We start from the raw sequence: 27475 nt of genomic DNA on the forward strand, positions 1-27475 counted from the left end.
GACTTGACTAACACCTGGGGTTTCCACAGGGTGACAACCAAGTAGGGTGATGGATACACAGCTAGTTAAATCTTTTCTTTAGCTATTTTTGTAGAATGCTTGTCTTAGTCCCTCAACTGGGCTGTAACTTTTATTCTTCCTAGAGGAATAGGAAGGTTGACTGGCAGGTTGGCCTCCCCAGCTGAGTGCTCAGTGAGCACCTGCAGGAAGGGCACCATAGAAGAGAGGCAGTGTCAGGGATGCAGGAATTAAGCTGCAGGGCAGAAGGAGGAGGAAACTTGAAGAAAGGGTGGGCTGGGAGTGTAGCTCAGTGGTAGAGTACTTGCCCAGCATGCATAGGGCCTTGGGTTCCATTCCCATTACTGGAAAAAGTTTTTTTTTTTCAAGGAAGAGAAGGTTGATTAAATGGCCACTTTGTGTAAGCTGCTAGGCAATAAGCAATTTTGGAAAATTCTGGTAGTGCTGTACGTTTGCTCCTGTCATAATAAAAACCCCGGTGGCTGGGTGTGGTGATGCACATCAGTAATCCCAGTGACTCCAGAGGCTGAGGCAGGAGGATTGCAGATTGGAGGCCAGAGTTAGTAATTTAGTGAGACCCTGTCTCAAAAAAACCCTCTAGTGTTACTTTATGTAAATATGGCACTGTCCCAACCTTTAAAGAACATTCTTCAAAAGTATGGAAAATACTTTGAGTCATTGTAGCCTATCAATTTTCTTTGATGTCTAGGAGGAAGATGTCTTCCTGCAGGAGGAGAAACAGGAACCTTTGTTCACCCCAGATTCCCTTTTCTGGCCGTGTGTGTGCTGAGGCTTCTTAGCTAGTTTGGCTGTCTTCCCAGGCTCCTAAGGTGGAGGGCTGGGGTTACCCTAGACGTTTTCATAGGTGCACCCTCCCAGTGTGCAAGATGTTTCTCTGAGGAATCCACGGGCCTTCTGTTTCATTTGCTTTATTTATTTATTTATTTTTTTGGTATGGAGGATTGAACCCAGGGGCACTTAACCACTGAGCCACATTCCCAGCACTTTAAAAAAAAATATTTAAAAAAATTCTTATTTAGAAGTGGGGTCTCTGAATAAAATATAAGGGCCTTGCTAAATTGCTGAGGATGGCTTTGAACTCTGGATCCTCCTGCCTCAACCTCCCAAGCCGCTGGGATTACGGGGGAGCACCACCACGCCCTGCCTTGGTTTGCTTTTAACATTTGTTCTTGATTATTTTTAATTACTTAATTTCAAGATCAAACTTTCTGTGGTGCCGGAAATTGAACCCAGGGCCTTGTGTATGAAAAGTAAGCACTACTACCAACTGAGCTATATCCCCAGCCCTAAACTTAAAGTTAGAAGAGGTTAATAATTCATTTAGAAGAGTGAACATATAAAAAAGTCATATTACCAGCAAGTGATAAATTTTAATTTGCTGTGCTATTAGCATTTCAAAAATAACTTTACATACTTGGACAAATTATATTTGTTCGTTATTCATCGCCTGATTCTGGTGTTTACATTTAGATTGCTGTTCAGAGAATGGAGTACGTTAGTTTCCAGAGGGTCAGGACCCTTTGCCCTCTAGCTATTTCCTTTCCAGAATTAAAGGTTGCCGCTCAAAGACAGTCAGGACCCATCTGGCAACTCTACTTCTGCCAAGGGTGCTTCCTTGTTTTACCTCGCAGTTAAGACGCCTCACACCGCCTATTTACCAACCAACGCACCGCAACCCTGGGCTCTCCTCCCGAAGCCCCTACCCGGCCGGCTGACCCGCCGCCGGTGCATCCCCGCGCACCCTGTGCGTCGCTGCCCACCGCTGGCCGGCTTCTTGCATTCCTGTTTTAGGAAGCAGCTCTACTGAATTATGATTCGCATATGATTCGGTTCATCCATTTAAAGTACACAATTCCCAAATCTCCAGTATATCGCAGGGGCGACCACGGCCAGGCTCTGGTTTCAGACTTTTCCGTGCTAAAAGGAGCCATGTCCGCGAGCGTCGCCGGGCCGCGTCGCTCCCGCCGGCGCCCCGCCGCGCCGGACCTCCCGACCGACGGCCAGCGCTCCGGTAGGCGGCGGCCGCGGCGCGCGTGCGGGGGTCTACGTGCGGGGGCGCGGCCGGCCGGGGGCGGGCCGGGGCGGGGCCGGCCCGGCGGGGGGCGCGGGGGGCTCCGTGCGGGGGGAGATCCGGGGGCGGGGGCGCCGGCGCGGCGCATGCGCGCTGCATTGTTTTGACTGAAAATGCCGTCGGTTTCGAAAACGGCGGCGGCGGCGGCGGTGAGCGGGTCCCCCCCGCAGACCGAGAAGCCGACCCACTACAGGTCAGTGCCGGGCCCCCGCCCGCGCCGCCTGGATGCCGGCGCGCCGCCGAGGCGCAGGGAGCGGCTCGCGCGCGCGCCCGGCGGGCCTGGGTGTCGCCACCGAGGTGCGCCCGCCGCCCGCGCCCCCGCCGCTCGGCCGGCGGCACTGGGCTGCGGAGCCGCGGCGGTCCGCACGCGACGCCGGCGCGCGAGGGAAGAGGCGGCGCCCCGGGCCTGGGGTGGTCCCGGGTCCGGCTGGGGCGCGCTCCTGCGCTCGGGGGTCCACGCGTCCCTGGCTGGGGATCGGAAACAGGGCCTGGCTAGGGTTCCGGGGCGCGCCTGGGCTCTGGGTGGACGCACGGCCGTCTGCGCGCAGTCTGCCGCCGCCTGAGGTCGAGAGGCGGCGCCCAGGGTCTGGCGTGGTCCGTGGGTTGCGGGCGGAAGGCCGCGCCTGGGGTCGCGGTGGGTGTCTGGGCTCTTGAGATCGCGGTGCGGCGCTTGAGCCTGAGGGTCGCGTCTGCTGTAGGGCTGGGCAGCTGCGCCTGGTGTCGGGAGACGCGCCTGGGGGCCATCTGGTATCTGAACCGGGAGGTGTGCCTGGGGTTGGGGATGGAGGGCTGTGCGTGGGGTCTGGGAGGTCGCGCCTGTGGTATAGGGACCGTGCCTGGGACCGGAGAACCATCTGGGCTACGAGTCGGGGGCATCGCGCCTGGGATCGGGGAACCGCATTTGGGGTCTGGGAGTTCGCCCCTGGGGGCCTGGGAACGCCCCCCGGGCGTTCAGTCGCCTGGAGTCCACCAGGTCTCAGGGAATAGGTGGGGGGCGTGTTGCCCCTGGATGGACAACTGCACCTGGGGTTCCGGGACGAGCTGGGACGCGGGTGGGGGGATCCTCTGGTGCGTCTGGGGTCTGGTCTGAGAGTTCGCGCCTGGGGTTCGGGAAACGCGCCCAGGCGGGTTGGGCCGCTTGGGATGATCTGGGCTCCCAGTTGGGGTCGTGGTGCCATCCCCCACCCCGAGAAGAACCCGTCCCTATCTATGAGTTCCTGGGGCCGCCCACCGGCGGAGGTGGCAGCGGAAGCGACCGCAACGCCGTCTGTCTTTCCAGGTACCTAAAGGAGTTCAGGACCGAGCAGTGCTCCCTGTTTGTGCGGCACAAGTGTGGCCAGCACCGCCCCTTCACCTGTTTCCATTGGCACTTCCTAAATCAGCGTCGGCGCAGACCACTCCGCAGGCGCGATGGCACCTTCAACTACAGCCCTGACGTGTACTGCTCCAAGTACGACGAGGCCACCGGCCTGTGTCCCGACGGCGACGAGTAAGTGGCCCACGTGGGCGCTGCGGTGCCTCGCCTGGACGCCTGGATGCGCTGTCAGCAGGCGTCCCGGTGTGTTCGGCGCCTGGCGCTTGTTGGAGTTTTGTCCTGAAGTCTTCGGTTGAGGGGGGTTTTCCTAGTTTTTAGGTCAATGCAGGAGGCATCATGCGTATTTTAGGTGTAAGCTTTTTTTGAGGTGGGCGGGTACTGAGGATTGAACTCAGGGGCATTCGACCACTGAACCACGTCCCCAGTCCTACTTTGTACTTTATTTAGAGACTGAGTTGCTTAGCGCCTTGCCAGTTGCTGAGGCTGGCTTTGAACTCTCCATCCTCTTGCCTCAGCCTCCTAAACCACTGGGATTACAGGCATGCCCCACCCGCGCTGGCTAGGTATAAATCTTGTGTGTTTCAAACTGATTCAGCTTCACTTTATGATTTCCTCCCGTTCTCTGCATCCCTTCCTTAGAATCGCCTGTATTAGATAGGTTTCAGGTTTGGGATCATTTTGATCAGTTGCCTTTTGTTCATTGTATCAGAGTGTTTGCTCACATTATAGAAGGTGTGGGGAATGTTTCCTTCTTACCTTTTACATTCTTAGTTTATGTGTGTGCCTGAGTGGTGCTGGGGATTCAACCCAGGTGCTCTATCACTGAGCTACCTCCCCAGACCTTTTTATTTTATTTTAAGACAGGGTCTCACTAAGTTGCCCTCCAACTTGGGATCCTCCATCCTCAGCCTTCTGAGACCCTGGGATTACAGGAGTGTACCACCACATGGGGTTATTTGTGTACTTTAATTTTTAAAAAAGTTTATAGGAAATTACTTGCAAACTGTTGTTTAAGAAATCAGAATATGTTGGGATTGATTTTTTAATGAGTTTCCTAATGGTGTTATTAACTGATGTCTCTATTTTGAAATAGGGAGGTGGGGAAAGTCCTAGCCAGGTGGTATGTTCACATGAAGGTGCAAGGTGCTATCAGAAGGTGCCCTCTTTTTTTGTTTGGGGAGGGCAGGGTGGCCCATTCCTGCCTGGAGATGAGTGGCCGTCAGTCTTGAAAGCTTCATCCCCTTACCTTTTGAAGGGATCTGATTCTCAGGTTGACTCCTCTTTTGACGACAGCTCTCATGCTGCAGCACAGAGATCCTGTGTGATCCTGTTCTCCTTTATTACAAAAAAAGTGACTGGACTAGGGAGTGCACCCCATGTCCATTATACTGGGGCTTGAAACCAGGGCCTTGCACATGGGAGGCAAGCTCTTTCTTAAAATTTTATTTTGAGATAGGCTCTGACTAAGATGCCCAGGCCAGCTTTGCTATTTTTTTTTTTTTTTTTTTTTTTTGTGCTCGGGAACTAACCCAGCGTTTCGTCTCAGGCACTCTACCTCTGAGCCACATCCCCAGTCCCCAGGCTAACCTTGAGTTTAGAATCATCATGCCTTGGTCTTCTGAGTTGTGGGATACCGGTGTGCACCACAGTACCAGGTTCCAGAAAGTTAAAATATATATATATATATAACTGGGGATTGAACCCAGGGACACTTTACCATTGAGGTATATCCCTAGCCTTTTAAATTTTTTAAAAATTTTGCTGCAGGGTCTCACTAAATTGCTGATGCTGTCTTCTAACTTGTGATCCTCCTGCCTACCTCCACTGGGATTACAGGTGTGTGCCACCTCATCCTGCTAGGGAGTAAACTTTTGATAAACTTTTTTTAAAAATACTTGTAGTTGCAGATGGACACAGTACCTTTTGTTTGTTTGTTTATTTCTTTCTTTTATGTGATGCTGAGGATGGAACCCAGTGCCTCACATGTGCCAGGCAAGTGCTCTACCACTGAGCCCCAGCCCCAGCCCTCATAAACTCAACACTGACTGAACAGTTTTTAGAGGAACACCAGGTCATTAAACAGTTGCTGTTAACCAAACCAGCTAGAGTAGCCAGCTCTACCTAGTTTAGGTGGTGTTCTCCTAAAACTGGTATTTTATTGCTTCTTGGGCAACTACTTCTTGCAAAAATGCCTTTAGAAAATAGGTGACTTTCTTTCTGAGGCCTCGGCTCACTCTCTAATTGCCCAACTCTCCTGGTCTTCTTGGGGTGCTAGTGCCTGAGCCTGGAGCCTAGAGTTGGTGTCCACTGGAGTGTGAAGATCAGGTTAGAACCTGTTTTTCTGACTCCATCCCAGGATCAGGCATGGGAACTCCTTGGAGGAATAACCTGGTGATAGTTTAATATAAAAAAGCCCCCCTTTGTGTGTGTGTGTGTGTGAGGGGTCGGGGGTGGTACTGGGGATGAACCCAAGGGCTTGTGCACACTAGGCAGGTGCTGTACCATGGGTTACATCCCTAGCCCAGAGAGCCCCTTTTAATAGGCGTTTTGGGTTTCAGATCTTGGATATCCTGGTATTGATTCAGTCTTTTTCTGGGCATCTGGGTGGTGTCTAGTTCTTACTTGAATGAACAGTGCTACAGTGGACACCTATCAAGAGTAATCAACATTAGTTGTGCTCGCATTGTAATTTGATCATATGCACTTATTTCAGATGTGTTAACATGCAGCTGAAATGGCTTGCAGTTTATCACTGAGACACAGAAGTGGGACCAGGATGCTTGTTTGATGTTTTGTTTTACGTGCATCCTGTGTCTTATTGAAGCTTTTGTTTTCTGATTTTTTTGAGCACATGAAATGACTTGTTTCGGCCCTTCCAGAAGTGTTTGACAGGCTGCTTCCCCTGGGAATCTCTCCTTAGTAATTACTGCTCCTTCCACAGCAGAGGGACTTTCTCATCCCTGTGCACATGGAATAGCCAGTTTATCCCACTGAATTACATATTTTGGTTTCACAGTGTTGCTATGGAAATTGTAAATAGATAGTACCTTTCAGAGAAAGAATGGGGCTTTTATTTCAGATCATTGGTTCTTGTAATTTCTATTTTGGGCGTATGTATTACTAACTAATTAATTTTTTCAGTATTGGGGACTGAACCCAGGAGCACTTTACCACTGAACTGAATTCCTAGCCCTTTTTTATTTTTTATTTTATTTATTTATTTTTTCCTGGTGCTGGGGATTGAACCCAGGGCCTTGTGCTTGCAAGGCCCTTTTTTATTTTTTATTTTGAGACAGAATCTTGCCAAGTTGCCAAAAGCCTCCCTAGGTTGCTGAGACCGGCCACAAAATTTGATCATCCTGCCTCTTAAGTCGCTGGGATTACAGGTGTGCAGGTCACTGTGCCCCCCCCCCCACCTATTATTTTTAGAACATGAATATGCATCAAAAAGCAAAGATCCCTCAGCTCATGTCAGGCAAACTAAGTGTTCTTGACACTGGGCATACGTCGGGGCAAGAGAGGGATGGGAACCCCAGGAGGGCTGGCACCCAGCTGTCCCTCCTTTGGCAGTCCTGCTGTCACTTCTCATGTGCCCTTCCGCAGTCATCCCTCCGCTTGTGGCAGGCCCCTCACTCGCCCCTGCTGGCGCGCCCACCATCACCCCCTTCCTCGGTGGTCGCCCTCCTCCACTCCTCCCAGTCCTCCCTCCGTGGGGTCTGGGGCGACCTTCCACACCCCTCGTGAGCACCCACCTCCGTCGCTCCTGCTGTCACCGGTCACCCCTTGCTGTCGCCCCTGCTCTCAGGACCCTCCTCCGCAGGGACCGCCCGCGGGCACCCCTGCAGTCACCACCCCCGCACCGGCCGGCGTTTGACCCGCGCCGCGGCTCTGACAGGTCTAAGTGCCTTTGTTCTGACGGACACGCCCCTTCCCCTGCGCGGGCCGCGGTTGGCCGTCCCGGGTCACGTGCGCCGACACCCCACCCCCGTGGGAACCGGCTTTCGCGCGGCGCTCGGACCCGAGCGGCGGCCGTGGGCGCGGGGTCTGCGTTCCCGCCGCGTGCGCCGGGCGAAGGCGTTCCGCACTGGAAGGAAAACGTCCCTCCTTCGTGGCGGATTCTGGGGTCCAGCCTTAGGGACAGCCCGAAAGCTGCTCCTGGAGCGGGCCTTGCGGCGCCCGCCGGGGCTGCGCTGCTGCTTCTGACCGCGGGATTTCACGCCCGCCTCCCTCCCCGAGAGCAGGTGCGCACGCTCGGCGAATGGCGGGTGCACGTTTTGTTGATTGCGGTCCTGAAGATTGAACCGCACTCTACCACTGAGCCGCGTCCCCAGTCCTTTTTATTTTTCAAGACAGGGTCTCTCTAAGTTGCCCCCGCTGGCTTCAAACTTGCCATTTTCCTGCCTCAACTTTCCAAGTTGCTGGGATTACAGGCCAGCGCCACCATTGCCGGCATTTTTGCTTTTAAATAATTTTTGGTTCTGATCAGAGGAACTGAGGGGCTCCTCCAAAGATCCATTGTAGTTGGAGAAAAATCAGGTAGCCCCATCTATGCAAGGTACAAAGCCGACCCTCTTCTTTTTGTTAACCCTCCACCTGCCATCGTCCCTAGGGGTGTGGACCACTAGAGCACCTTCAGTTTTTCCTGTTTTCAACAAAAATTGGGCTCACCCAACCAGTGGGGCCCGACTTTCACTGTTGGCACAGGGTCTGCCTGCTGTTGGGGCCCTGGCAGTGCAGCCCTCCAGATTCCCGCCTGACTTTTGCGAAATCTGGAACAGGTGCCTTGTCTAAGTGAGCTGCCACTCCCAGTAGACTGGGCTTTGCACATGTGTTTTACAGGAACTGGTGGGAGGTGCTTGGTACTTCCTGAGTTTCTTAGAAAGATCTGCTATTGAGACTTGTATCACACGTCTTGCACCTGGTATTTCCATGGAGAGACCCTTTTGTGGCGTTTCATGTGACAAGTCAGAGGACCTAAGGCTTAGGTGAGAGCTGTGTGCCCTGCAGGTGACTCTGAGCCATGGCTATGTATGTGAGGAAGCTGGGGACAGGCCCCACCTTTGAGTACCATGTTTAAGAGTTGGGCTACCAGGGCTGGCGAGATAGCTCAGTTGGTAGAGTGCTTGCCTCGTAAGCACAAGGCCCTGAGTTTGATCCCCAGTACCACAAAAAAAAAAAAAAAAAAAGGTGAAGAGTTGGGCTACCACTGGCCCAGAAGATACTCGGACTTTGCCTTAAGGGACTTGCACGGAACGCCTGAGCCAGGATCTGGAACAATGCCCCTGAGGCTGAAGTGGCTGAAGTGTGGAGCCTCTGGGGGAGGGCACACCAGCTCTCCCACCTTAGGTGGAGCAGAGCTGGAGGAAGCCAGGTGCAGAGAGGGTGCTGGGAGGCGAGCACCCGAGCCGCCGTGACCAGGAGAAGACTGTTAGGACCGTCTTTCCTACCTGTACCGCCATAAAGACACTGTGGGGAGGGGCGTCCTTCTCAGGCCAAGGCCAGAAGGTTGCCTTGAGCACTGGAGACCCGTGGTTGGGGTGCCGATGGTCCCAAGTGAACACCTTGGAGCAGCCCTCCCCTTACAGGAGATTCCCTGCCCCGTGCCTCTTGGTAGCATCCCTGGAGTTTTCCAGCCCCATCCAGAGATCCGTCTGTGCTCTCATTCCTCCATGCGTTCTGTTTTCTGTCTAGAAAGCGCAGGAGCGTGGTGTTCTGGCCGTTTCCTCAGACTTGCCTTTCCTGTGAAGATCCCGAATATGCTTTTTTCTGGTTAACCAGCTGTTGTTTTAATTGGTTTTCTGGATCCAAAGAGCCCACATAAGAATGGGGGGGGCAACTTCCTGCCATAATCAGCTCTGTGGGATCCCAGGATGGAGGTGGGCTTGCTGTGGGGCCCATGGTTGGTAAGGGGCCCACTGAGGGGGCCAAGAGCAGCTCCTGGAAGCTGGAGGCTGGGGGAGTGTGAGGCCTGAGCTTAGCTAGTGACCTGATCGCCTGGCCTGCGAGAGGAAGGGCAGGCCTGAGGCGCCCCCACTCTCCCACGGCTCGCCCTCTGCAGCTGGGGGAGGCCCTTTCCTGCCACTGCCGCTCAGTGTTGCTCTGCTGCTCTGGCTGCCATGCTGGTGCTCTGGAGGCTGGGGCACCGCACTGTACCAGTCCCTCTAAGCCTGGTGGCTCTCAAGTGCAGTCCCGGGAAGGTCTGGTCAGCGGGCCTGTGGGGCCGTCTGGTGTGTGGCACACACCAGCTTGAGCTGCAGGCTGCTCCGTGCTTGGTCAGACCCACCCTTGTTTTAGGTAAGAGTTTCCTGTGCTCCTGGAGACTTGGCTGGAGTCCTCGTTCCTCCTGAGCTGGGTCATGGTCCAGAGCACAGTGGCTGAGCTGTATCCAGGGGCACCGTGGTGCCATGCCATCAACAGCTGTTTTCACCACAGTCTGGTTGGTTTTGAGTAGGATTGAGGTCACACCTGTCACCAAGGCACCTGGGACTCCCCTCCTTCTCCTCTCTGGTTTCAGAGAGCAGGGGGCCACTCTGCTTTTTAGATGTCCCTTCTTGCTTTTGAGATGTTCCTGAGGCCAAGGTATTTTCTTTACATTAAAGCTTAAGGTCAAGCTAGGTACAGTAGCACAGGCCTGTAATCCCAGCGAGGTTGGGAGGTTGAGGCAGGAGGATCTCGAATTTGAGGCCAGCCTCTGCAATCTAGCAGCACTTGTCTCAATATGTAGTTCAGTGGTAGAGCACTCCTAGGTTCAATCCCCAGTACTAAAACCAAAAAAAAGCCTTTAAGTCAGCTCAAGCTCTGAGGTGGTGCAGGGAGCAGAGATGCCAGCCCAGTAGAGTAGTGCCAGGTAGTGGAGTCCCTCTGTGCTGAGGGGTGGCCTCGCAGTGCTCTGGTTGCCATGGCAATGGCACATTGCAGAAACAGGATGCCCTGAGCACTAACCTAAGAGAACCAGGAGGGAAGGGGGGTAGGTTGGTGCTGTGCTAACTCGCACCCAGTGCTGACACGCACGTTTGGCCAGCACGTCTGCCTCCTTCCCGCCCTCAGCCTGCAGCCGCATGTGAACTCCAGGCTGCCTTTTCTCATCCTGTAGCATAGGGGTTTAACCAGGTGATGCTCAGCCACACCCAGGACTGTAGCTCTGTCCCTGGTGAGGTGGCTGTGGACAGTAGTGAGAGGTGAAGGCCCCTGTCCTTAAATTTGGGTGCTTGTGATGAGGACCCCTGCTTTCTCTGCCTTGCTCCTCAGGCCAGCGGAGGTGGCCGGGCAGGGTCCTGTGGCAGCCAGGCCGGGAGGGCAGCCATCCCTTCAGGTGTTCCTTCTTCTTTCCCGTCTGTGAAGCTGTTCTGGTGGGACCAGCTGGAGGTGCCCATGAACGCTGGAACCTCCCAGACCATCTCTGCTCCTGGTGCACCCTGCAGTGTGAGCCCCATCCCCCCCGTCCTGCTCCAGGAGCTGCCTGGTGCACGTGGCCCTGGACATGCTGGGTGGCCATGGTGGGTTTGTGGCATTGCACCATCTGCAGCCCACCTGCTTCCTCCAGCCGGGCTCCGCGGGGCCCTTCCCGGCCAAGTGCAGGCCCCTCCAACTCCATCTTGGAGACCCAGAGGCACAGGAGCTGGGACAGAGAGGCCACCACCCTTCTCATTATGACTGATCAGGGAAAGAACATGACCAGCGTGCAAAGTGCAAACCCAAGTGCAAAGAACTCATTTAAAACTAAGAAGGATGATTTTCATGGAGGGCAACGTGCTTTCCTGCTGGGTGTGATTGAGGGATTTGCCACGAGAGTACCCAGAGTGCCGTAGGGAAGGATCCCAAAGAGAGACGCAGGTCTCGTTCAGGAACACCTCCTGACGCTCAGCCCAGAGTCGGCCCAGGGAGAATGGAGGCAGCTGCTCCTGGATGCTGGCGAGGCAGCAGGTGAAGCTCAGGTTGTCCCCTGGCCCACAGGAGCCACACGGTGCGCTTGCCCCTCTGCTTCCAGGTGTCCCTACCTGCACAGAACGACTGGGGACACGGAACGCAAGTACCACCTGCGCTACTACAAGACAGGCACGTGCATCCACGAGACGGACGCTCGCGGCCACTGTGTGAAAAACGGGCTGCACTGTGCCTTTGCACATGGTCCCCTGGACCTGCGGCCACCCGTGTGTGACATCAGGTGAGTGGACGTCCGTGGGGCCCGCCCACCTCCCCGCTGCTTCTGGCACCGCTGGCTCAAAGCCTTTCTTTCTCCAAGGCCCAGTTTCATTTGTAACGTGAAGATTGCGCACGTGCTCTGACTTGGTGCTTCCCTCTGCACGCCAGGGTGCTCAGGGCACAGGTGTAGACACACTGTGCACAGGTGTAGACACACTGTGCACGGGCTGCTGCAGGAAAGCCAGTCCTTCCTTGTTTTTTTTTTTTTGGACCACCTTTGGTACTAGGGATTAAACCCTGGGATGCTCCAAGTTGCCTCTCCAACCCATTTTGGTTTTTATTTTGAGACAGGGTCTTGGTAAGTTGCCCAGGCTGGTCTCAAATTCGCAAGCCTCCAGCCTTAGCCTCTGGCCTCAGCCTCCCAAGTTGTTGGCAAGTCCTTCCTAAACAAAGCACAGCTGTTACATGGTTAGGATTTGGGTTGGGACTGTCATCCCAGGTGCGGGCTGCCCCCAAGGCTGTGACGACCTCCTCCTGAGTGATCCAGGCAGTGGGCTGTGTGGAGTGGGAGGCCAGTGGTTCAGGAGCCGGGCGTTCCCCTGTCTTCCGCTCCCTGTGGAAGGGCTTGGGACGCTGTAGAGCCATAACCACTGTGCTGTTGGTTGCAGGGAGCTGCAGGCTCAGGAAGCCTTGCAGAACGGCCAGCCTGGCAGTGGGGACGGCATGCCTGATCTGCAGCCCGGGGTCTTGGCCAGCCAGGCCATGATTGAAAAGATCCTGGGCGAGGACCCCCGGTGGCAAGGTAAGCCAGCTGCTTCCTTCCACTTGGGACCTGCTTGGTTCATTTTTGTTTGTAAGGTGACCTACAGGCAAATTACATGCATATGTGATTTTTTATGTGTTTCAATCCAATAGTTATCATCTTTCTTAATGTGCAGATTGCCCCCGTTTTGGCCAGAGGGAGCATGCTCGATTTCCCAACTTCTCTAACCCCACACTTTGAACTTGGGTGTCTCCTTTGCTTTCTGACGTTGTGCCCAGGTTCTTGCTCATGTTCTGCCTCAGACTAGCGTCCACATGGAACAGGGTTGAGGACACAGGGCTGGAGGGCTGCCTCGCCATTTTAAAGTGAGCAGTTCAGGTCTGGGCCAACGCTCAGTGCAGGGTGTCTGCCTAGCGTGGGATGCGCGAGTCCCTTTCCATCCCCAGAACCACAAAAAGTAATTAAAAAAGTAAAGTGGCGTGCTTGCGTCGGCAGCGCATACACCAAAATGGGAACGATACAGTGAAGCTTAGCATGGCCCCTGCGCAAGGATGACTCGCAAATTTGTGAAGCGTTCCATATTTTTAGGTCAAATATTTCCTTGATAAGAGGAGAATGATATATAATGGGGTGGGGGGTGTGGGGAGTGAGAGAAGAATGGAGGAACTTTAGATTATGTAGAAGGAAACGAGAGGGAGGAGGGTATGAAAGATGGTGGACTGAGACAGATATCATGACCCACATACATGTATGATCACACAAACGGTGTGAATCTACATCGTGCACAACCATAGAAACGAAATAATGTACCCCATTGTGTACAGTGAATCAAAATGCAATCTGTAAAAAAATCAAAAGATAATTTAAAAAAAATTAAAAAAAATAAAATACATGAAACAAACAAACAAACAAAAAACTCATAAAAACAAAAAAGTAAAGTGGCATTTAGTACACTCAGTGTTGTGCCACCACCCACGAGTTCCAGGACATTCTCGCCATCTGGAAGTGGGTGCCCACGAGCCTGCCCCTGCCAGCCCCAGCACCGCCTCTGTGGAGGGATTCCAGAGGGATTCTGGCACCAGCCGTCGCCCAGTCAGAGAGCGGGGTGCAGGCACGGAGTCCTGGGGACAGGCAGTGGCCTGAGCCCCACCTGGGCTGCTGGCTGGGTTGCTTTTGCGTTCCGTGTTCAGGCGCCCCCGGGCAGATCCCTGGCGCCAGCTCAGGTGGGCGCCTAGTCAGCGTCTGGGGTGGGAGGTGGCAGGCGCCACGTGCTGTTGGGGGGTCTGGACTGCGGCGGGAGAGCCAGGAGGTGCTTTCAGGACCCTTCCGTCCCTCACTGCTTTCACATGACTCCTGGCTGCTGCTGCTTCCTTTGGGATTAAATTTGCACCCATGGAGTCAGCCTTTTGTTAAAAGCACTTGTATCTTTCAGTGCTCCCTCCCTCCCCTGGCGGTGGAGCGGGTGGCCTGCAGAGGCTGCCTCCTGGTGCTGGGTTGCAGTGTTTGCGCGTCAGTTGTTTCCCACATGTTCACAGAGCCACACGACCTCACCTTCATCCACTTTGAACACTGTCCTGCAGCCTGCCTCAGGCCCACCTCTGCGTGGGTCTCAGCGTGGCCCCGGGGCTTCTCCCTCCTGCTGTCCTCGGGTCTGTCCTTGCACGGTGTCGGCATCCGGCTCCTGTGGCTGAGTGGTGTTCCGTCTTCTGTCGTGCGGGTGGACGTGGGGGTACATGGCCTTCCTGCTGCTGTGTCCGTGTTGCTGCAAGTGCAGGACAGGGATCTGTCCCCCTCTGTTTCAGACACCAACTTCGTGCTGGGCAGCTACAAGACGGAGCAGTGCCCTAAGCCGCCACGCCTGTGCCGCCAGGGCTACGCCTGCCCACACTACCACAGCAGCAGGGACCGCCGGCGAGACCCCCGGAGGTTCCAGTACCGGTGAGCCAGACACGCGCTGCTGCCTGTGCTGTCCTGGCCAGCAGCCAGCTGCTCCTGCCCCTGGGCCTCCTCCACCCTGGGCAGGTGCAGGGTGTGGAGCTCTCCTCCGCCCCCTGCTGTGACCTGCTGCTCTGTGGGGTGGGGCGCGTCTCCTCAGGTGCTGCCCGCTGTGGGAGCTCGCGGGGGTGCCCTCAGGCCCCGGGAGAGGAAGGTGTCTTCAGACAGGGCTGGTTGGAGGCAGGACAAAGGCCCAGGAGGTGGGTTTCATCTCAGGACTGGTTGTCAGGGCACTGGGTCCTTGAGGCTGGGTCCAGCACTCCCTGGCCCTCGCCTGTCTCTGGGCTTGGCCCCACCTGGACCTGTGCACCAGGAGGCCCTGCGTCTTTCAGAACCAGGTTTGTTCCTTCCAGCTGCCCCTCCCATTGGCCTTCCCAGCTGGAAGGACTTGCACCCCACAGGGTGTGTGGGCCACTGGCCTCCCAGCCCTCCTCCAGCCCTGTTTCCTGTGTTCAGAGTGAGGCTCTCTGCAGGTAGCTGTGTGCTCCCCGCGTGCCCAGGAGGCAGAGTGGCTGGTGTGTGGTTCCTTGCTCTTCCCCAGTAGCTCAGAGAGGGACCTGAGCAGAGCAGCACTCCAGACTCCAGCCACCTGCCCTCCGCGGGAGGGGCGGAGATGGTAAAGAAAAAAGAGAGAAGAACAAACACAGCAAAGGCCTCAGGTGGCAGCTGTGGGTGGGAGCCCGGGAGGTGGCACTGGTCCCTCAGCCGCTGGCTTCGGGTTTTCAAGTGGAGGATCAGGGTTCCAGTCGCAGCTGCACCAGTGGCAGGAGCTGGCCCGTGCGTCCGCTTCCCCGGCCTTGCGGGCTGGCTTGGGGGTTCCGTGAGGCGTGGACGGGCTCCCAGCCTGCTTCCTGGCTTCAGGCAGGCGCTTGCCTTGATTATCTGTCCCCAAGCAGGGAAGAGGCACTGCCCTCTGCCAGGAGAGGTGTGGCCTCCAGTGACTGCCCTTGTTCCCAGGTCCACGCCGTGCCCCAGTGTCAAGCATGGGGACGAGTGGGGGGAGCCCTCGCGGTGTGCCGGCGGGGACGGCTGCCAGTACTGCCACTCCCGCACCGAGCAGCAGTTCCACCCCGAGGTAGGCGTCAGGATGGCCCCCTGCTGGCCAGGGTCATCTGTGCTCAGGGAGGCAAGGGGTGGGTGACTGCCCTCTGGCCGCCTCTGGAGTCCCTGAGACCACCCTCAGGTTCGTGATTCACAGGAAGGACTCAGGACTCGGAGCCCCTTGGTCCATGGAAAACCTGTTAAGAACGGGGATAAAAATCACCCAAAACAGGGCACAGGGCCCACGCGGCCCCCAGCTGCACCCTGAGTCCAAGGCGAGGGGACTGCCCAGCCTGGCCCTGGGCCCCAGTGTGCTCCAGGGGCGTGCAGGGGCAGGACATGGCCTTTGGAGTCTGCCAGGAGCACACTCGACTCTGCACTTGCTGCGTCCCACTGAGCTCCGTCCCTTTCAGGACGCATCAGGTGCAAACGACTTGCCTGTGATTGGGCAGACAGCTGCCACAGGGACAGCTGCCACAGGGACAGCCCGTGCACGCGTCCCTGTGGCGGGTCTCGGGGAGGAGGAGCAGGGGTACCTGAGGGCCTCCCACCAGACCCCACCAGTCCACCCCCTGTCAACAGCACCACACTCGGGACCACTCCTTTTACTTTTTGGAACTGGGGCTGGAATCCTGGGTCACTCAACCACTGAGCCACATCCCCTCCTTTTTTGTGTTTTTTATTTAGCAACAGGGTCTCGCTGAACTCCTGAGAGCCTTGCTAAGTTGCTGAGGCTGGCTTTGAATTAGAAATCCTCCTGTCTCATCCTCCCAAGCCACTGGGACTACAGGCGCACACTGCTGTGCCTGGCTGGGACCACGCCTTTTACCGTGTGGCCTTGGGGGACGTTCCAGATCTGAAACATAGCAGGGGCGTTCACGCCTGCTCTGGGGGTTGTGTGTTGTGATTCAGAGGTCTCTTCTCCGTGCCGTGATGGTGTTCGCGCTGGGCTTATGGAAGCCCAGATCCAGTCCAGCCTCGATGCTTCATTTTTATTTCCTAGATCTACAAATCCACCAAATGCAATGACATGCGCCAGACTGGCTACTGCCCTCGGGGTCCTTTTTGCGCTTTCGCACACATCGAAAGTGAGTAGACAGCAGAGGCCATCTCAGCTGCGCATGCGGGTCTTGCTAGAGTCTGAGGCTATCCAGAGCAAGCTCAAGGACGGGAAGGCAGACGGGAGCTCAGTGCCCGTCGGGGGCTGGGAGCGTGTGGAGCCACCCACTCCAGCTCCCTGGGCAGAAGTGGTCAGCACCACGTGAACCAGGCACCCTGCCTTCTGCAGCTGCTGCCGGCTGGGGCTGTGAAGAGCCCAGAGGGGCCCCACCTCCAGGCCTGCTGTCCTGGCTGAGCGCCCCCTGCCAGGGCTGAGTGGCCATGTCCTTGTGGAGAGGGTGCCTGTCCACCCCAGCCTCAGGAGACCCTGGGCTGGGCAGCTCTTCCTGTTCACACAGTGTTGTCCCCTGCAGTAGTGAACCAGACCCTCCACCACACTAGGCAAATGCTGTCCCTGAGCTGCTCTCCAACCGCCTGTTTCAGTTTTTCGGAAGGTTTAAGTCTGGTGGTCTTGACATGAGCAGGCGCAGCGCTGGCTGTGCGGGACATGAGCTGCCTCTGGAGTTCTGGGCTCAAGCCGGCGCCCACGCTGGGCCGTGTCCTGCCCCATTCCCTCCCATTCCTTTAGTGTGGGCATGGTTAGAGGCCCAGGGCCATGCCCCTCCTGTGGGAGGGGTTGTTGCTGACCAGTGCACTTTCAGCCCTACGTGGTGGGGGCCGTCGCCTCTCGGTGGGGTCTCCAGCCAGCGGCTCCTCAGTGCCTGCTGCTCCTCTTTCTTGACAGAGACCCTCGCGACTGCAAGCGGCTGGGGCTGCCGTGATCTCAACTCCGCCAGCAGCACCTCGGCCCATGGCAGCCAGCCTGGAAACGTAAGTGGGCAGCACTGGGAAGGGGCCCTGTTGCTGGGGCAGCTGGACTGTGGGGGCAGAGATGGATGTGACATTTGGGCCATGTGCTTGAGAGCCTCGGAGTTGGCGGCTCCTCCTGTGAGTCTAGAAGACCCACCCACACGCTTACCGCGCTGGGCGGGACTGGCGTCCTCAGCAGGCCCTCCCTCCCTCCTGCTCTGCAGGACCCATGGGGTCATCAGGGCCCCGCGCGGGCGGAGCTCTGTAGCAAGCGCTGTGATCTGGGGCTGCGTCCTGCCCCCAGCCCCCAGGGTCTCCGGGGTGGTACGAGGGGGTCTTCTCCCTAGACCCCGCAGTCAGTGGAGAACAGACCCTGTGGTGGCCACCTGCACCCAGGACAGGATGGTGACGAAGCTCTGGGCGCAGCGGTAGCCGCGGGCAGGTGTGCAGGGCGCTGGGTTCCACCCCGAGCCCGCTGTGCCCAGCCACTGCTTTGCTTGGCACGTGTGTGCACGGACTTTGCTCCTGGCTGTCTCCAGGGGCAGAGTGTGGGTGGACCCGGTGCCCGAATCTCCGAGCTGGCCCTCCCTGCTGCCCTCCCCTCAGCATTGTCTGCTGTGGCGGTCAGTCCCACGTCCAGGTCTGCCTGAGTTGCAGAGGGGCCTGCAGGGGAGCTGGGGTCAGCCTCCATGGTGGCCTCCAGCTCCTTCTGTGTTGGGGTGCGCAGGTCGTGCACACTGAGGGAGACCCTGGCCCATCCCTGGAGTGTGAGCACCCATTGTGGGTGGTGGGACCCCCACCTGCAAGGAGGGTTGGAAGTCAGTGTCCCCTGCACGCTCTGCTCTGGGGCCAGGGCTGCTGCCGGTGCTCTGCTGGAAACCAGCCATCATAGCGCCATGAAGTACGCCCTGCACGGGGGCCTGGTGGCCACTGCAGTGCAGCCGCCCTCGGGAGGCACAGCCGGGCTGCTCATGGTCACACTGCCCTCCCTTGCAGGGTCAGGCGCAGTGCCCCTGGACCAGGCAGCCCTGGAGGTCTGGCTGGACCACAGCATCCTTTTGCTTTTCCCCTGGGGTGGGATTGAATCTGGGGTGCTGTATTGCTGAGCTGCACCCCACTGGCTTTTCACTGTGGGGCTGTGACCTCAGCACAGGCTGCGCTGGAGTGTGTTGCTGCTGGAGACCCGCCTGGCCCGGAGGACGCTGCGTAGGGCTCGGAGTGCGCCTCTGCCCACCAGGCTGAGTCCGCACGTCCTGACCCCAGCGGCCCTGTCCTCCGTCTGCTCTCGGCCCTGCCCCTCCCTGCCTTCCCACACCAGTGGCTTTTCTGTTGCAGCCAAAGCGCCGAGACCTGCTCGCTGAAGGTGGCCAGAAAGCCGGGGAGCCGGACAGCAAGCAGGTACAGCCTGAGGGCGTGGTCGTCGGGGCGTGGGCTCGCCGGTTAGCGTCTGTTCTGGAGTCTTCTTCTTTCTGTCTCTGCGTGACCTTTGTTTTGGTGTTTAAAGACGTCTGTGTGGTACCTTGAAAGCAGCACCACCAACCCTGACATTTTGTGTTGGGGATTCGGGTGCCCTCAGCCCCTTGCTGTCAGTAAGCCGCAGCTGCTGTGACAAAGTGACGAAGCACCGCAGAACCTTAGGTCTCCTTCCTGGAGGCTGGAATCCAAGGTCCAGGCATGTGCTGACCGCTTCCTGCTGGGACCTCCTCCTGGGCTTGGGGACACTGTCCTCACGCGCTCGACCCCTGTGTGTGCCGGTGTCCTGGTCTTCTTTTGGGAGGACCCCAGTCCGGGTGATTAGGGCCCCTGTGTGGCCTCGCCTTTGCCTAGTTATGACCCTGCTAACAGTTCACGTCCAGATTCCTGGGGGCCTGGACTCCCTGTGTGGCACTCAGGGGACACCATTCAGCCAGGTGTGTCCTTGTGAGCCTGGCGTGGTCTCTGGGCGCAGGCCTGGGCCCTCCCTAGGGTTTTCCACAGGGGACCCGTCAGCGTGTCCTTGAGGTCCCTGGCGCTGGGTGTCCCCAGCCCCCAGGCTCCCTTAGGTCGGTTCAGACCAGGTTGCTTGTGCTGAAAGAGACCTTTTTCCTGACGCCGCCCTGAGGGCTCAGGGGCTTGTTTCTCCTTCACCGTGGGAACAGTGGGTGCTAGAGGGGCTCTGGAGGGACTGGCCTCCGAGGTCCCTCTGGCCAAGTCCAGCTGGTGCCGGGGCGCTTCGGCTCCAGTTCCTCCGCGGGGCGCCGTCCTCCTCGGTGCCACGGTGCCCCCCAGGGCTGCCCCAGCCCTCCTGGAGGGGCTGTGGGTGCCCGTGGGCCTCATGTCGATGTCCTGGGTAGACTGGGCCCTGTGACTGGCCGGCCGTCGCCCGTTCTCCCAGCAGCTTGAGTGGACCACTAGTATTGTTTAGCAAATGCTTTTCTTTTCATTTTGGGGGGATACTGGGGATTGAACTTGGGTGCTTTAATACTGAGCCACGTCCTCAGCCCCCTTTTTAAATTTTGAGACAGGGTCTTGCTGAATTGCCCAGGCTGGCTTGGAACTTGTGATCCTTCTGCCTCAGCCTCTGAGTAACTGGGATGTCAGGCACATGTCCCTGCATCTGGCTCAAGTTCGTTTTCCCCATTTTGTGCAAAGGGATGGTGTTCATTGTGTACCTGTGCCCACGGTACACAATGTAGCAACGTGGCCCGCCCTACCCTCCCAGCGCCCTCCCTTCCTCCTCCCTTTCCTGGTCCTGCTCCTCTACTGGCCTCCCTTTGCTTTTCATGAGATTCACCCTACATTTCTATTTCTTTTTGCTTTTTAAATATTTTTAAAAGAAAGTACATATCTTGTTTTGTTTGTTTTTTGGTTATTTATTTATTTTTTTGCTTTTGCTATCAGGGATTGAACCCAGGGTGCTTAACCATGGAGTCATGTCCTGAGCCCTTTTTGGTTTTTTTATTTTTTAAAATTTTTTTTAAATATGTTTTAGTTATCAGTGGACATTTATTTACTTATATGTGGTGCCAAGAATCAAACCCAGTGCCTCACACATGCCAGGCAACTGCTCTACCCCTGAGCCACAACCCCAATCCTGTGTTTTTTTATTTTGAGACAGGGTCTCACTAAGTTGCTGAGGCTGGCCTTGAACTCACAATCCTCCAGCCTTAACCTCCGAAGTTGCTGGGATTACAATTATGTGCCACTGTGCCCAACCATACCTTGTTTTTTTAGATCAGTGTATCACGATTCCATGATGCACTTAGTGGACTCCAGTACAGTGTAAACATAACTATGTGCACTGGGAAAACAAAATTCTCTGTGAAATCCCTGGGACTTACCTTTCTGGGCCCTTTGCTCCATTGCAGCGTGTGAAACTCAACATGCGGTGTGATACCTCTGAAATCTCCTGTGTTTAATTACTTAGTAGCTAAGGGAACCTCTGAAGCACATTTAAAAAATTAGCAGGACAGTTCAAAGTAAATGCAACTTAATTTAGTTGTATGTGATTAAAAAAAAAAGATTAAAGTCAATGTAAAAATCAATCTGAAATGTGAAATGTTACCAGTAAGTACAGCCAACAAGCCTGTGTTCCTCAGTCTTAGGTCCAGGGGAGCCAGGGTGTGGGCAGAACAGACTCCAGAGGTACCTGTGGGCTGCCCTCATACCAGCACCGGGGCAGGAGGACCCCAGAGGTAGCTGCTGGGTCAGCTGCCACTCCTGGGGTGGTGTCCTGTCCGAGGTGGGCAGGGCCCAGCGGCTCTTCCCACCTGGCTCAGGGTTCAGCAGCCCTGGGCCTGGGCAGCTTGGCTGATTGGTCTCTGCACCGAGTCTCACCTGCACCCAGAGTCCGACTCTGTGCCTGCCTTGGAGCTGCGGGAGCAGCAGTGGGCTGCTTCCGGGGACTCAGGCCAGCGTGCTGGGTCCCAAGCTGCTTCCGGACCTCTGGTCAGCCAGAAGGCTGGAGAAGGCAGTGGCTCTGAGGTCAGCCTCTGCGACTCTCAGGTGGACAGTGTGGACCGTGACTCCCTGGACTCCTGTCCACACGGGCCCTGCTATGGCGGGGAAGGCGTTTCCTCCCCCGACCCCGTCTCTCGATTTCATGCAGGTCCCCATGTCCCTGTCTCCCATCAGTTTCTGGGGCCTCGGCCATCAGGGCGGCTCGTGTCCATTACACTCCCCGTTTGCCATCCCTGCTCCTCACAGCTCCTTCCCTGGGCAGTGCCACCTGCAGCCTCAGGAGCCCCTCGGCCCTAGGCCTGTCCTGGGGCCACGTGGCGGAGAGCACAGTGGCCTGGTGTCACTGGAGTGGAGGTGTGGCCGCCCAGCAGCTGCATCCACACAGCCCCTGGGGACATCCCACGCAGGCTGAGACACTGCCAGTGACGTGCCAGGACCACACGCAGGTCTCAGAGGCTGTGGGACCCGCACCTCTTTGAAGGCAGGCTGACTGTGCTCGTCACCTCCGCCCTGGACGCAGCACGCTGGTCACTGACTGGTGGCCCCAGCAGCTCGCAGCCTCCTTTCTCAGCTAACCTGCAGGCTCTTCAGATGTCACTTCAAGTCACCCTCCGGCCGGCACTGTGGGCCTGCTGCCTGTAGCCCAGAGGGACTCGCGGGTGGATGGAGGAGTCTCTGACCCTGTGGTCGGCAGTGGACTCTCAGACAGGACACCAGACGCACTGGCAAGCACAGAGTGGTGTAGGTGTCCAAGGGACTGTCCACCCGAGAGCAGCAGCCCCGGGGAGAGCGCGGCCCAGGTGCTCGCCTCCAGAAGAAGCACTGGGCAGCTTCATCGCAACGGGAAAAGCCGCCTGAGTTAGGTCGGCCAAGGGCCTGCGTCGACGTCCCCAGAGGCGGGGCCCGGAAGCACGGGCGGACACAGCCTCCTGGGGTTGGGGACGCAGCCACTGGGAAACAGCACGGGCTCCTCAGAAGTAAGAGGTGGAGACAGGCGAGCAGCAGTGACCACGGGGCACGCGCCAGAGGATCTGAGAGCAGGCCGGGGCGGCGCGCCAGGCCCGCGTCCACGCCACTCGGGCCGAGATGTGCAGACAGCTCCGGTGCCCGCTGGTGGACACAGGGCAGAGTGAAGCGTGGTCTGTCGGTGCCGTGCAGTGTCGGTGAGCCTTCAGAAGGAAGGGAGTAGGGATGGAGCGAGGATGGTGCCCGCAGGGCCGTCACAGCAGAACACAGCCTGGACAGGACAGCAGACGTTGCCTCACTGCTCCGAGGCCGCGGCCCCAGCTCCCGTCGCCCTGTGTGCATCCCGAGGCCGCCGCCTCCCTCTGGACAATTGTGCGAGGTGCCCCTCACAGCCCAGTAGTTACCTTGGGGGTGTCCACAAGGGGATCGGGGTGGACACCCCGGCCTCTGAGAAGGACGCCCTGCTGAGTGAAGTGAGTCGACCTCCCAGGACACACCGTGGTTCCGGGTCCTGAGGTCTGAGGGCGGCTGTGCCCTGGGGCAGGAGGAAGAGCAGGAGGCGCCTGTGGGGCCCAAAGTCAGGGTCCAGCCTAGCGGCAGCTGGGAAACCAAAGTGCCAGGTGCTGACAGCGCCCTGAGGCTCAGCGGTGTGCAGGGAAGCAGGCAGGGCCGGGCCTCACGCTGCCTGTGTCCAGCCGGGAGGAAGAGGAAAAGGAGGAGGTGCCGACAGCTCTGCCCTGCCCGCTGGCCCCCCACGCTGTGCTGCGCCTGGCGGCTGAGGCCTAAAAAAAAGGAGCCACGTGGGTGTTGTTTTTGGGTGGGGCCTGGAATCATCAGGTGCTTCCCCACCCCCACCAGCAGCCTCAGCTTGCGCAGAGCCTTCACCTCTGTCCCTCTCGGGTCCCTCAAGTGAGGCAAGCATTCTGCTGCGAGCTCCCGCTGCCCCTGCCCTGTGTGCATTTACTTTTCTTTTTTTTTTTTGTACCAGGGATTGAACCCAGGGATGCTTAACCACTAAGCCACATCCCCAGCCCTTTTTATTATTTTTTTTTTTTTTTGAGGCAGGTCTCACTAAGTTGCTGAGGCAGGTCTTGAACTTGTGATCCTCCTGCCACAGCCTCCCAGGTCACTGGGATCACCCTGGCCACTGCACCTGGTCAACTTTTCTTAAGCTGATGAAACCCCTTCTGTGAGTTGTGCTGTGGACCCCCACCCACCTGAGGGTAATTTTCCCGCTCTTCTGAAGCAAGGCCCAGGTGGCACTGGGTTCTGACTGTAGAGGCCCACAGGGGCTCGTCCTCACGTGCCCTGTGGCTCTACCTGCTGTGGTGGACGCAGCCTTGCACTCTGCTTGGTCCTTTTCCTGCATCTTGTCTCACGTGCCATGTCCTCCGCAAGGATAGGTGCCGGGTGTTGTGCTTCCATCGATGACTGTGGCTTGGCTGGGTCTCCCTTTCCTTGGGCGAGGAGGCCACAGGAAGGTGCACTTGGCTGTCCAGTCAGTCCCAAGGCCGTCGTCTCCTGCACGCGTGGCGGGCGGTGAGGGGGAGAGCAGCCCAGCACCTCGCTGAAAGGCTGCCTGCTCTCCCCTAGCCTGGTCTCTGCGCCTGCACCTGCTGGAGCGAGGTCCACCCGCAAGCTGCTTTCAAGCGCCATGTCCTCACTTTCCAGATGTGTCTGTTGCCCACTGGGGCCGCCGTGACCCACATGGTGCGCAGCCAGAAGAGCTGGCTCCCTTGGCCACCGCTCCGGGGAGAGGAGTGCACCACGCTGTCTGACGTCATGTGCGGCTCCTGCTCATGTTGTTTGTGTGTTTTTGAACAGAACCACCTCGCTGTGTTTGCAGTGGTTCACCCGCTGGCCCCCAGCGTAAGCTCCAGTGTGGCGTCCAGCCTGGCGTCCAGCGCTGGCTCAGGTAGCTCCTCCCCCACCGCTCTGCCCGCCCTCCCTGCCCGCGCCCTCCCGCCCGACCCCACCGGCTGCACCGTGGAGGCGGTCCTAGGTAAGTGCAGACCTTCGCTCTTCTCTCCCCGGCCCCTCGCCCGGCACCAAGGATGCCTGTAGAGGCCGAGAGTGCCCTCAGTCCCCGACTCGGGCATGTGTCCTGGCAGTGAGAACCAGCCCTCGCCCACTGAGGTCTGGCGCTGTGGGTGTGGGGGGAGCCCGTGGCCCCTGCTGTGCCGGCCACAGAGAACCAGAGCAGACGCTGCCTCCCAGCCCAGGGCTGCGGAGAGCGCGGAGGCTGAGGAGGTGGGCAGTGCCAGTCGCCAGGGAGCCAGGACAAGGTCTGGAGTGCATCTGACCCAGCTTCCGGGATGTGATGGAACTGGACTGGGTGAACGTCAGAGGCCTGACCGGAGCACAGAGCCTGGGCATCAAGGGGCAGAGCCAGAGGGAGAGGCGTTGCCCCAGGGTAGGAGCCAGGTCTGGTGGAAGTGGACGGTGCTGCATCTGTGCAGGGTGATGCTTGGGATACTCTGAGTCCCTGCTTTCCACGATGACTAGTGCCCAGCTGGCCGCAGCCTGTGTCCCTGCCCTGACAGTAAGGGACACAAGGAAGGCTGGTGTTTGTGGTGATCCGAGTCCTCTGCCCTGGGCTCTGCCGGGCGTCTGGAGCAGGCCCTTCCTCTCTACCTCCTTTCCTATCAGACGCAGGGAGGGAGGCAGGCTTGGGCCAGGAGAATGCCAAGCCTTGAGCGTGGGCCAGCACACGCCCGCTTGGGAGACGCTGGACCAGCTGCGTGGCCAGCCCTGAGGTGTTCCTTACCAGAGCACGGCCAGGAGCAGCATGCCCGTGAACACCACCCCACTGAGGCCCCCTTGGGTACACAGATTAGAGCTGATGTCCCGTGGCAGCAAAGAGGGGACCTCCTCCTGCCACTCAGGCCACAGACTGGGGACCTCAGAGGGACAGTGGAGGCGATCTTGCCTTGCACGGTGGCCATGGGAAGCCTGGCTGGCAAGGGCCCTGCTGAGCCCCCAGTCCTACACAGCCTCCCGGAACGTGAGTTGCCGCACCACCTGCGAGGTGCTGGGCCTTCCCAGCCCTGCATTCTCTTGGGATAGGTCTGATCCTTCCAAGGGACCCTCCTCCACATCGCCAGGACGTCCTGCGGCCAGCACGTCTTCACAGCAGCCCTGGTAATCCTATGTGGGCTCCACTGTGGGCTGGCCTTATTTGCTGGAGAACCTTCTGGAATTCAGGACTCATCCCAGCCTGTGAAGCTACAGGCAGTGGCCCCCTGCTGCTGAGTCTGGGGAGGGGGACAGAGGCTCCTAGGCCCAGAGCCCTCGGCAGGTGGTGGCATGCTCGGGAGTCACTCTGGGTGGGCATGCCACAGTTCTGTGCCTGTGCCCGTGGGCGCCAGTGGGCTGGCTGAGTGCCCTGCAGAGCTGTGTAGCCTCAGGGCCGGGGTCTCTGCCCCTGACTGGTCAGTGTGGAAACCCTGTCCTCCTGGGCTCTCCACGCACCAGTAAGCTCTGGTCAGAGGCCAGTGGCAGCCGAGTTTTCTGACACAAGCAAACCCACCTGTTTGCTTCTGACCCCTGAACGGTGACGTCCCTCCAGGTGAAGGTGCTCATCACCTCTTGGCTCAGAATGGAGTTCCCACCGTAAACCTCGGGCTCCCTCACTGCACAGGCCCCTGTTAGGGCCCAGGGGTCACCCGCAAGATAGGAGGTCAGAGTTTGCGTGGTGACAGAAGGAGCAGAGCACAGGCTGAGGTCCCTGGAGGGCTCTGGCCCCACACGCCCTGGCCCCTGGGTGGAGCGAGGACGAGCTGCATTCTGCACTGGGTGTTCCCGCCCCCGAGTCGAGGGCTGCTCAGCCTGGCGGTGCCACCATCCTCAGTGACTGGAGGGGATCCAGATGAGGGTGCGGGACACGTGCATGTGGGGTCCATTCCCCATTTAAAAATGAGCCGAAAACTCACTGCGTAAGTGGCATGTTCTAGGGATTTTTAAAATAGATAAGCACAAATTCTGTTTCTTAAAAAATAAAGTATGTTCTCCAGTATAAAGGTAGTGACGGTACGATTGAGTGTGACAGCAAGTACTTGGCAAAATCAAGTCCTCGCTCCCAGATGACGGAGGCCATGCGTGTTTGCTGACCTGAGTGGAACAGCACCAGTGTCCATGTGCTCTCAAGGGGCAGAGGAGGATGCCCTACTGGACACTGGGGATTGGCAGGTGTTAGCGTGTTGGTGGTCATTAGGTGTGGTCTCAGTCTGTTCTACCTGGTCACCCCTGTGGTGGCCTCCTTGGCACAGGGCCCCTGAATCACCCCCCACAGGTGAGGAGGCAGATGGCTTTCCTCAGGGCCCAGCTGCCCCTCTGGTGCACCTTGGTCGTCTGTCCTTCACTGTCCCTCCGACCACTGCCTCGCGGTCTCAGTGCTGCTGCATCTTGTAAGAGCCGGTATTGGAAGGGAGCCAGTCCTCAGAGCTGTCCTGGTCCAGTAGGGACCTCCAAAGACCGACTGCCTCAGCCCAGGGCTCCCTGGCCACAACTGGCGGCCAGCCCCACCCAAGGCACTGCCGTGGAGCCCGAGGCCCTTGCTCTGCTCCCATGTTCGGGTCGCTGTTCTCGAGGGTTTGGGGACAAGGAGCGTGGACTGGATGGCTATTTCCCGTGTGGGTTACTTCAGCGCACGTGGTGCGCTATGGAAAGATGGCAGGAAGGAGCGAACTATGCACTGGCCGAGCTTCCAGACGGCCTGTCTGGGGATTTGGCGGCCGGCCCTGCGCTGGGCGCATTTCGCCCTCCTTTGCTCCCTGCACGAAGAGTCCTCGTTGGAGGCGAGGCCAGGGCCCTGCGAGGGCGGCAGAGGCGGCGGGAAGCCCGTGGGGCTCGGCCGGCTGGGTGTGCCTCCCCAGGGCCGGCGCCGGGCGCCCGGGCCGCAGTGGCCTCCGCGGAACCGGGCGCAGCCCGCGAGTGGCCGGCTCGGCGCCGGGTCACGCGCACCTGCTCGCCAGGTGCTGCGGCCGAGCGGGGTCGGGCGTCACGTGGGCGCGGGGTCGCCGCGGGGGCGGGGCCGTCACGTGGGCGCGGGGCGGGGCGCGGGCCGGGTTTGAATGGGCGGCGGCGGCGGCGCGGGGCGACCGCGGATGGTGAGTCAGCATCGGCGGCGGACCTCGGGCGCCGTCAGGCTGCGGTCGTCGTCGCCCCAGGTGCCCGTCCCTCTCCGGGCTGCCCCCCTCCGCGCGTCTCCTCCCGGGGCGCGCGCCCCTCCCCAGGTGCGTCCCCCTCTCGGGCGCATCTCTCCAGGTGCGTGTCCCCGCCCGGTGCACCTTGCAGG

The 27475-nt window shown here is 58.2% G+C and overlaps 2 protein-coding genes and 1 non-coding gene across 10 annotated transcripts in view; 2 read left to right on the plus strand and 1 right to left on the minus strand.

Annotated features, from left to right (window-relative positions):
* Positions 1–2218: 2218 nt before the first annotated feature.
* Unkl (unk like zinc finger) overlaps positions 2219–27475 on the plus strand; it is a 34984-nt gene continuing 9727 nt past the window's right edge. For 3 of the 7 annotated variants that reach the window (XM_047534253.1, XM_047534246.1, XM_047534247.1), the window contains exons 1-10: positions 2219–2303; positions 3390–3599; positions 11413–11589; positions 12236–12369; positions 14133–14268; positions 15283–15400; positions 16370–16454; positions 17210–17295; positions 18610–18672; positions 24004–24181. In XM_047534253.1, coding sequence (XP_047390209.1) covers positions 2224–2303; positions 3390–3599; positions 11413–11589; positions 12236–12369; positions 14133–14268; positions 15283–15400; positions 16370–16454; positions 17210–17295; positions 18610–18672; positions 24004–24181 — 1267 coding nt within the window. In that variant the 5' untranslated portion in view covers positions 2219–2223. Of the gene's footprint in view, positions 2304–3389; positions 3600–11412; positions 11590–12235; positions 12370–14132; positions 14269–15282; positions 15401–16369; positions 16455–17209; positions 17296–18609; positions 18673–24003; positions 24182–24210; positions 27445–27475 lie in introns of those variants that run through there. The other 4 variants (XM_047534249.1, XM_047534250.1, XM_047534248.1 and 1 more) reach the window with 4 other exon arrangements.
* LOC124970823 (U6 spliceosomal RNA) lies at positions 12810–12916 on the plus strand. The gene has a single exon (XR_007106198.1). It is a non-coding gene; the product is annotated as a U6 spliceosomal RNA (small nuclear RNA).
* LOC124970736 (uncharacterized) lies at positions 20403–24163 on the minus strand. 2 transcript variants are annotated; one of them, XR_007106174.1, is made up of 2 exons: positions 23397–24163; positions 20403–22961 (listed from the first exon to the last, which is right to left on the minus strand). XR_007106174.1 is itself a non-coding variant. In XM_047534254.1 (2 exons), the coding sequence occupies exons 1-2, from the start codon at positions 23546–23548 to the stop codon at positions 21808–21810; spliced, it is 1203 nt and encodes a 400-aa protein (XP_047390210.1). In that variant the 5' UTR covers positions 23549–24163; the 3' UTR covers positions 20403–21807. The 2 variants fall into 2 exon arrangements, 1 of the variants encoding a protein (XP_047390210.1); XM_047534254.1 differs by having other exon boundaries at positions 23500–24163.

The sequence above is a fragment of the Sciurus carolinensis genome, chromosome 18 (genome assembly GCF_902686445.1).
Source record: "Sciurus carolinensis chromosome 18, mSciCar1.2, whole genome shotgun sequence".
Lineage (NCBI taxonomy): Eukaryota > Metazoa > Chordata > Mammalia > Rodentia > Sciuridae > Sciurus > Sciurus carolinensis.

Coding starts and splice junctions, on each gene's coding strand:
- LOC124970736 (XM_047534254.1), bottom strand. CDS start 23,548: ATGCAGGAAAAGGACCAAGCAGAGTGCAAGGCTGCGTCCACCACAGCA. Junction 22,962..23,499: donor GGCTGCGTCCACCACAGCAG/GTAGAGCCACAG, acceptor CCTTTTTTTTAG/GCCTCAGCCGCCAGGCGCAG.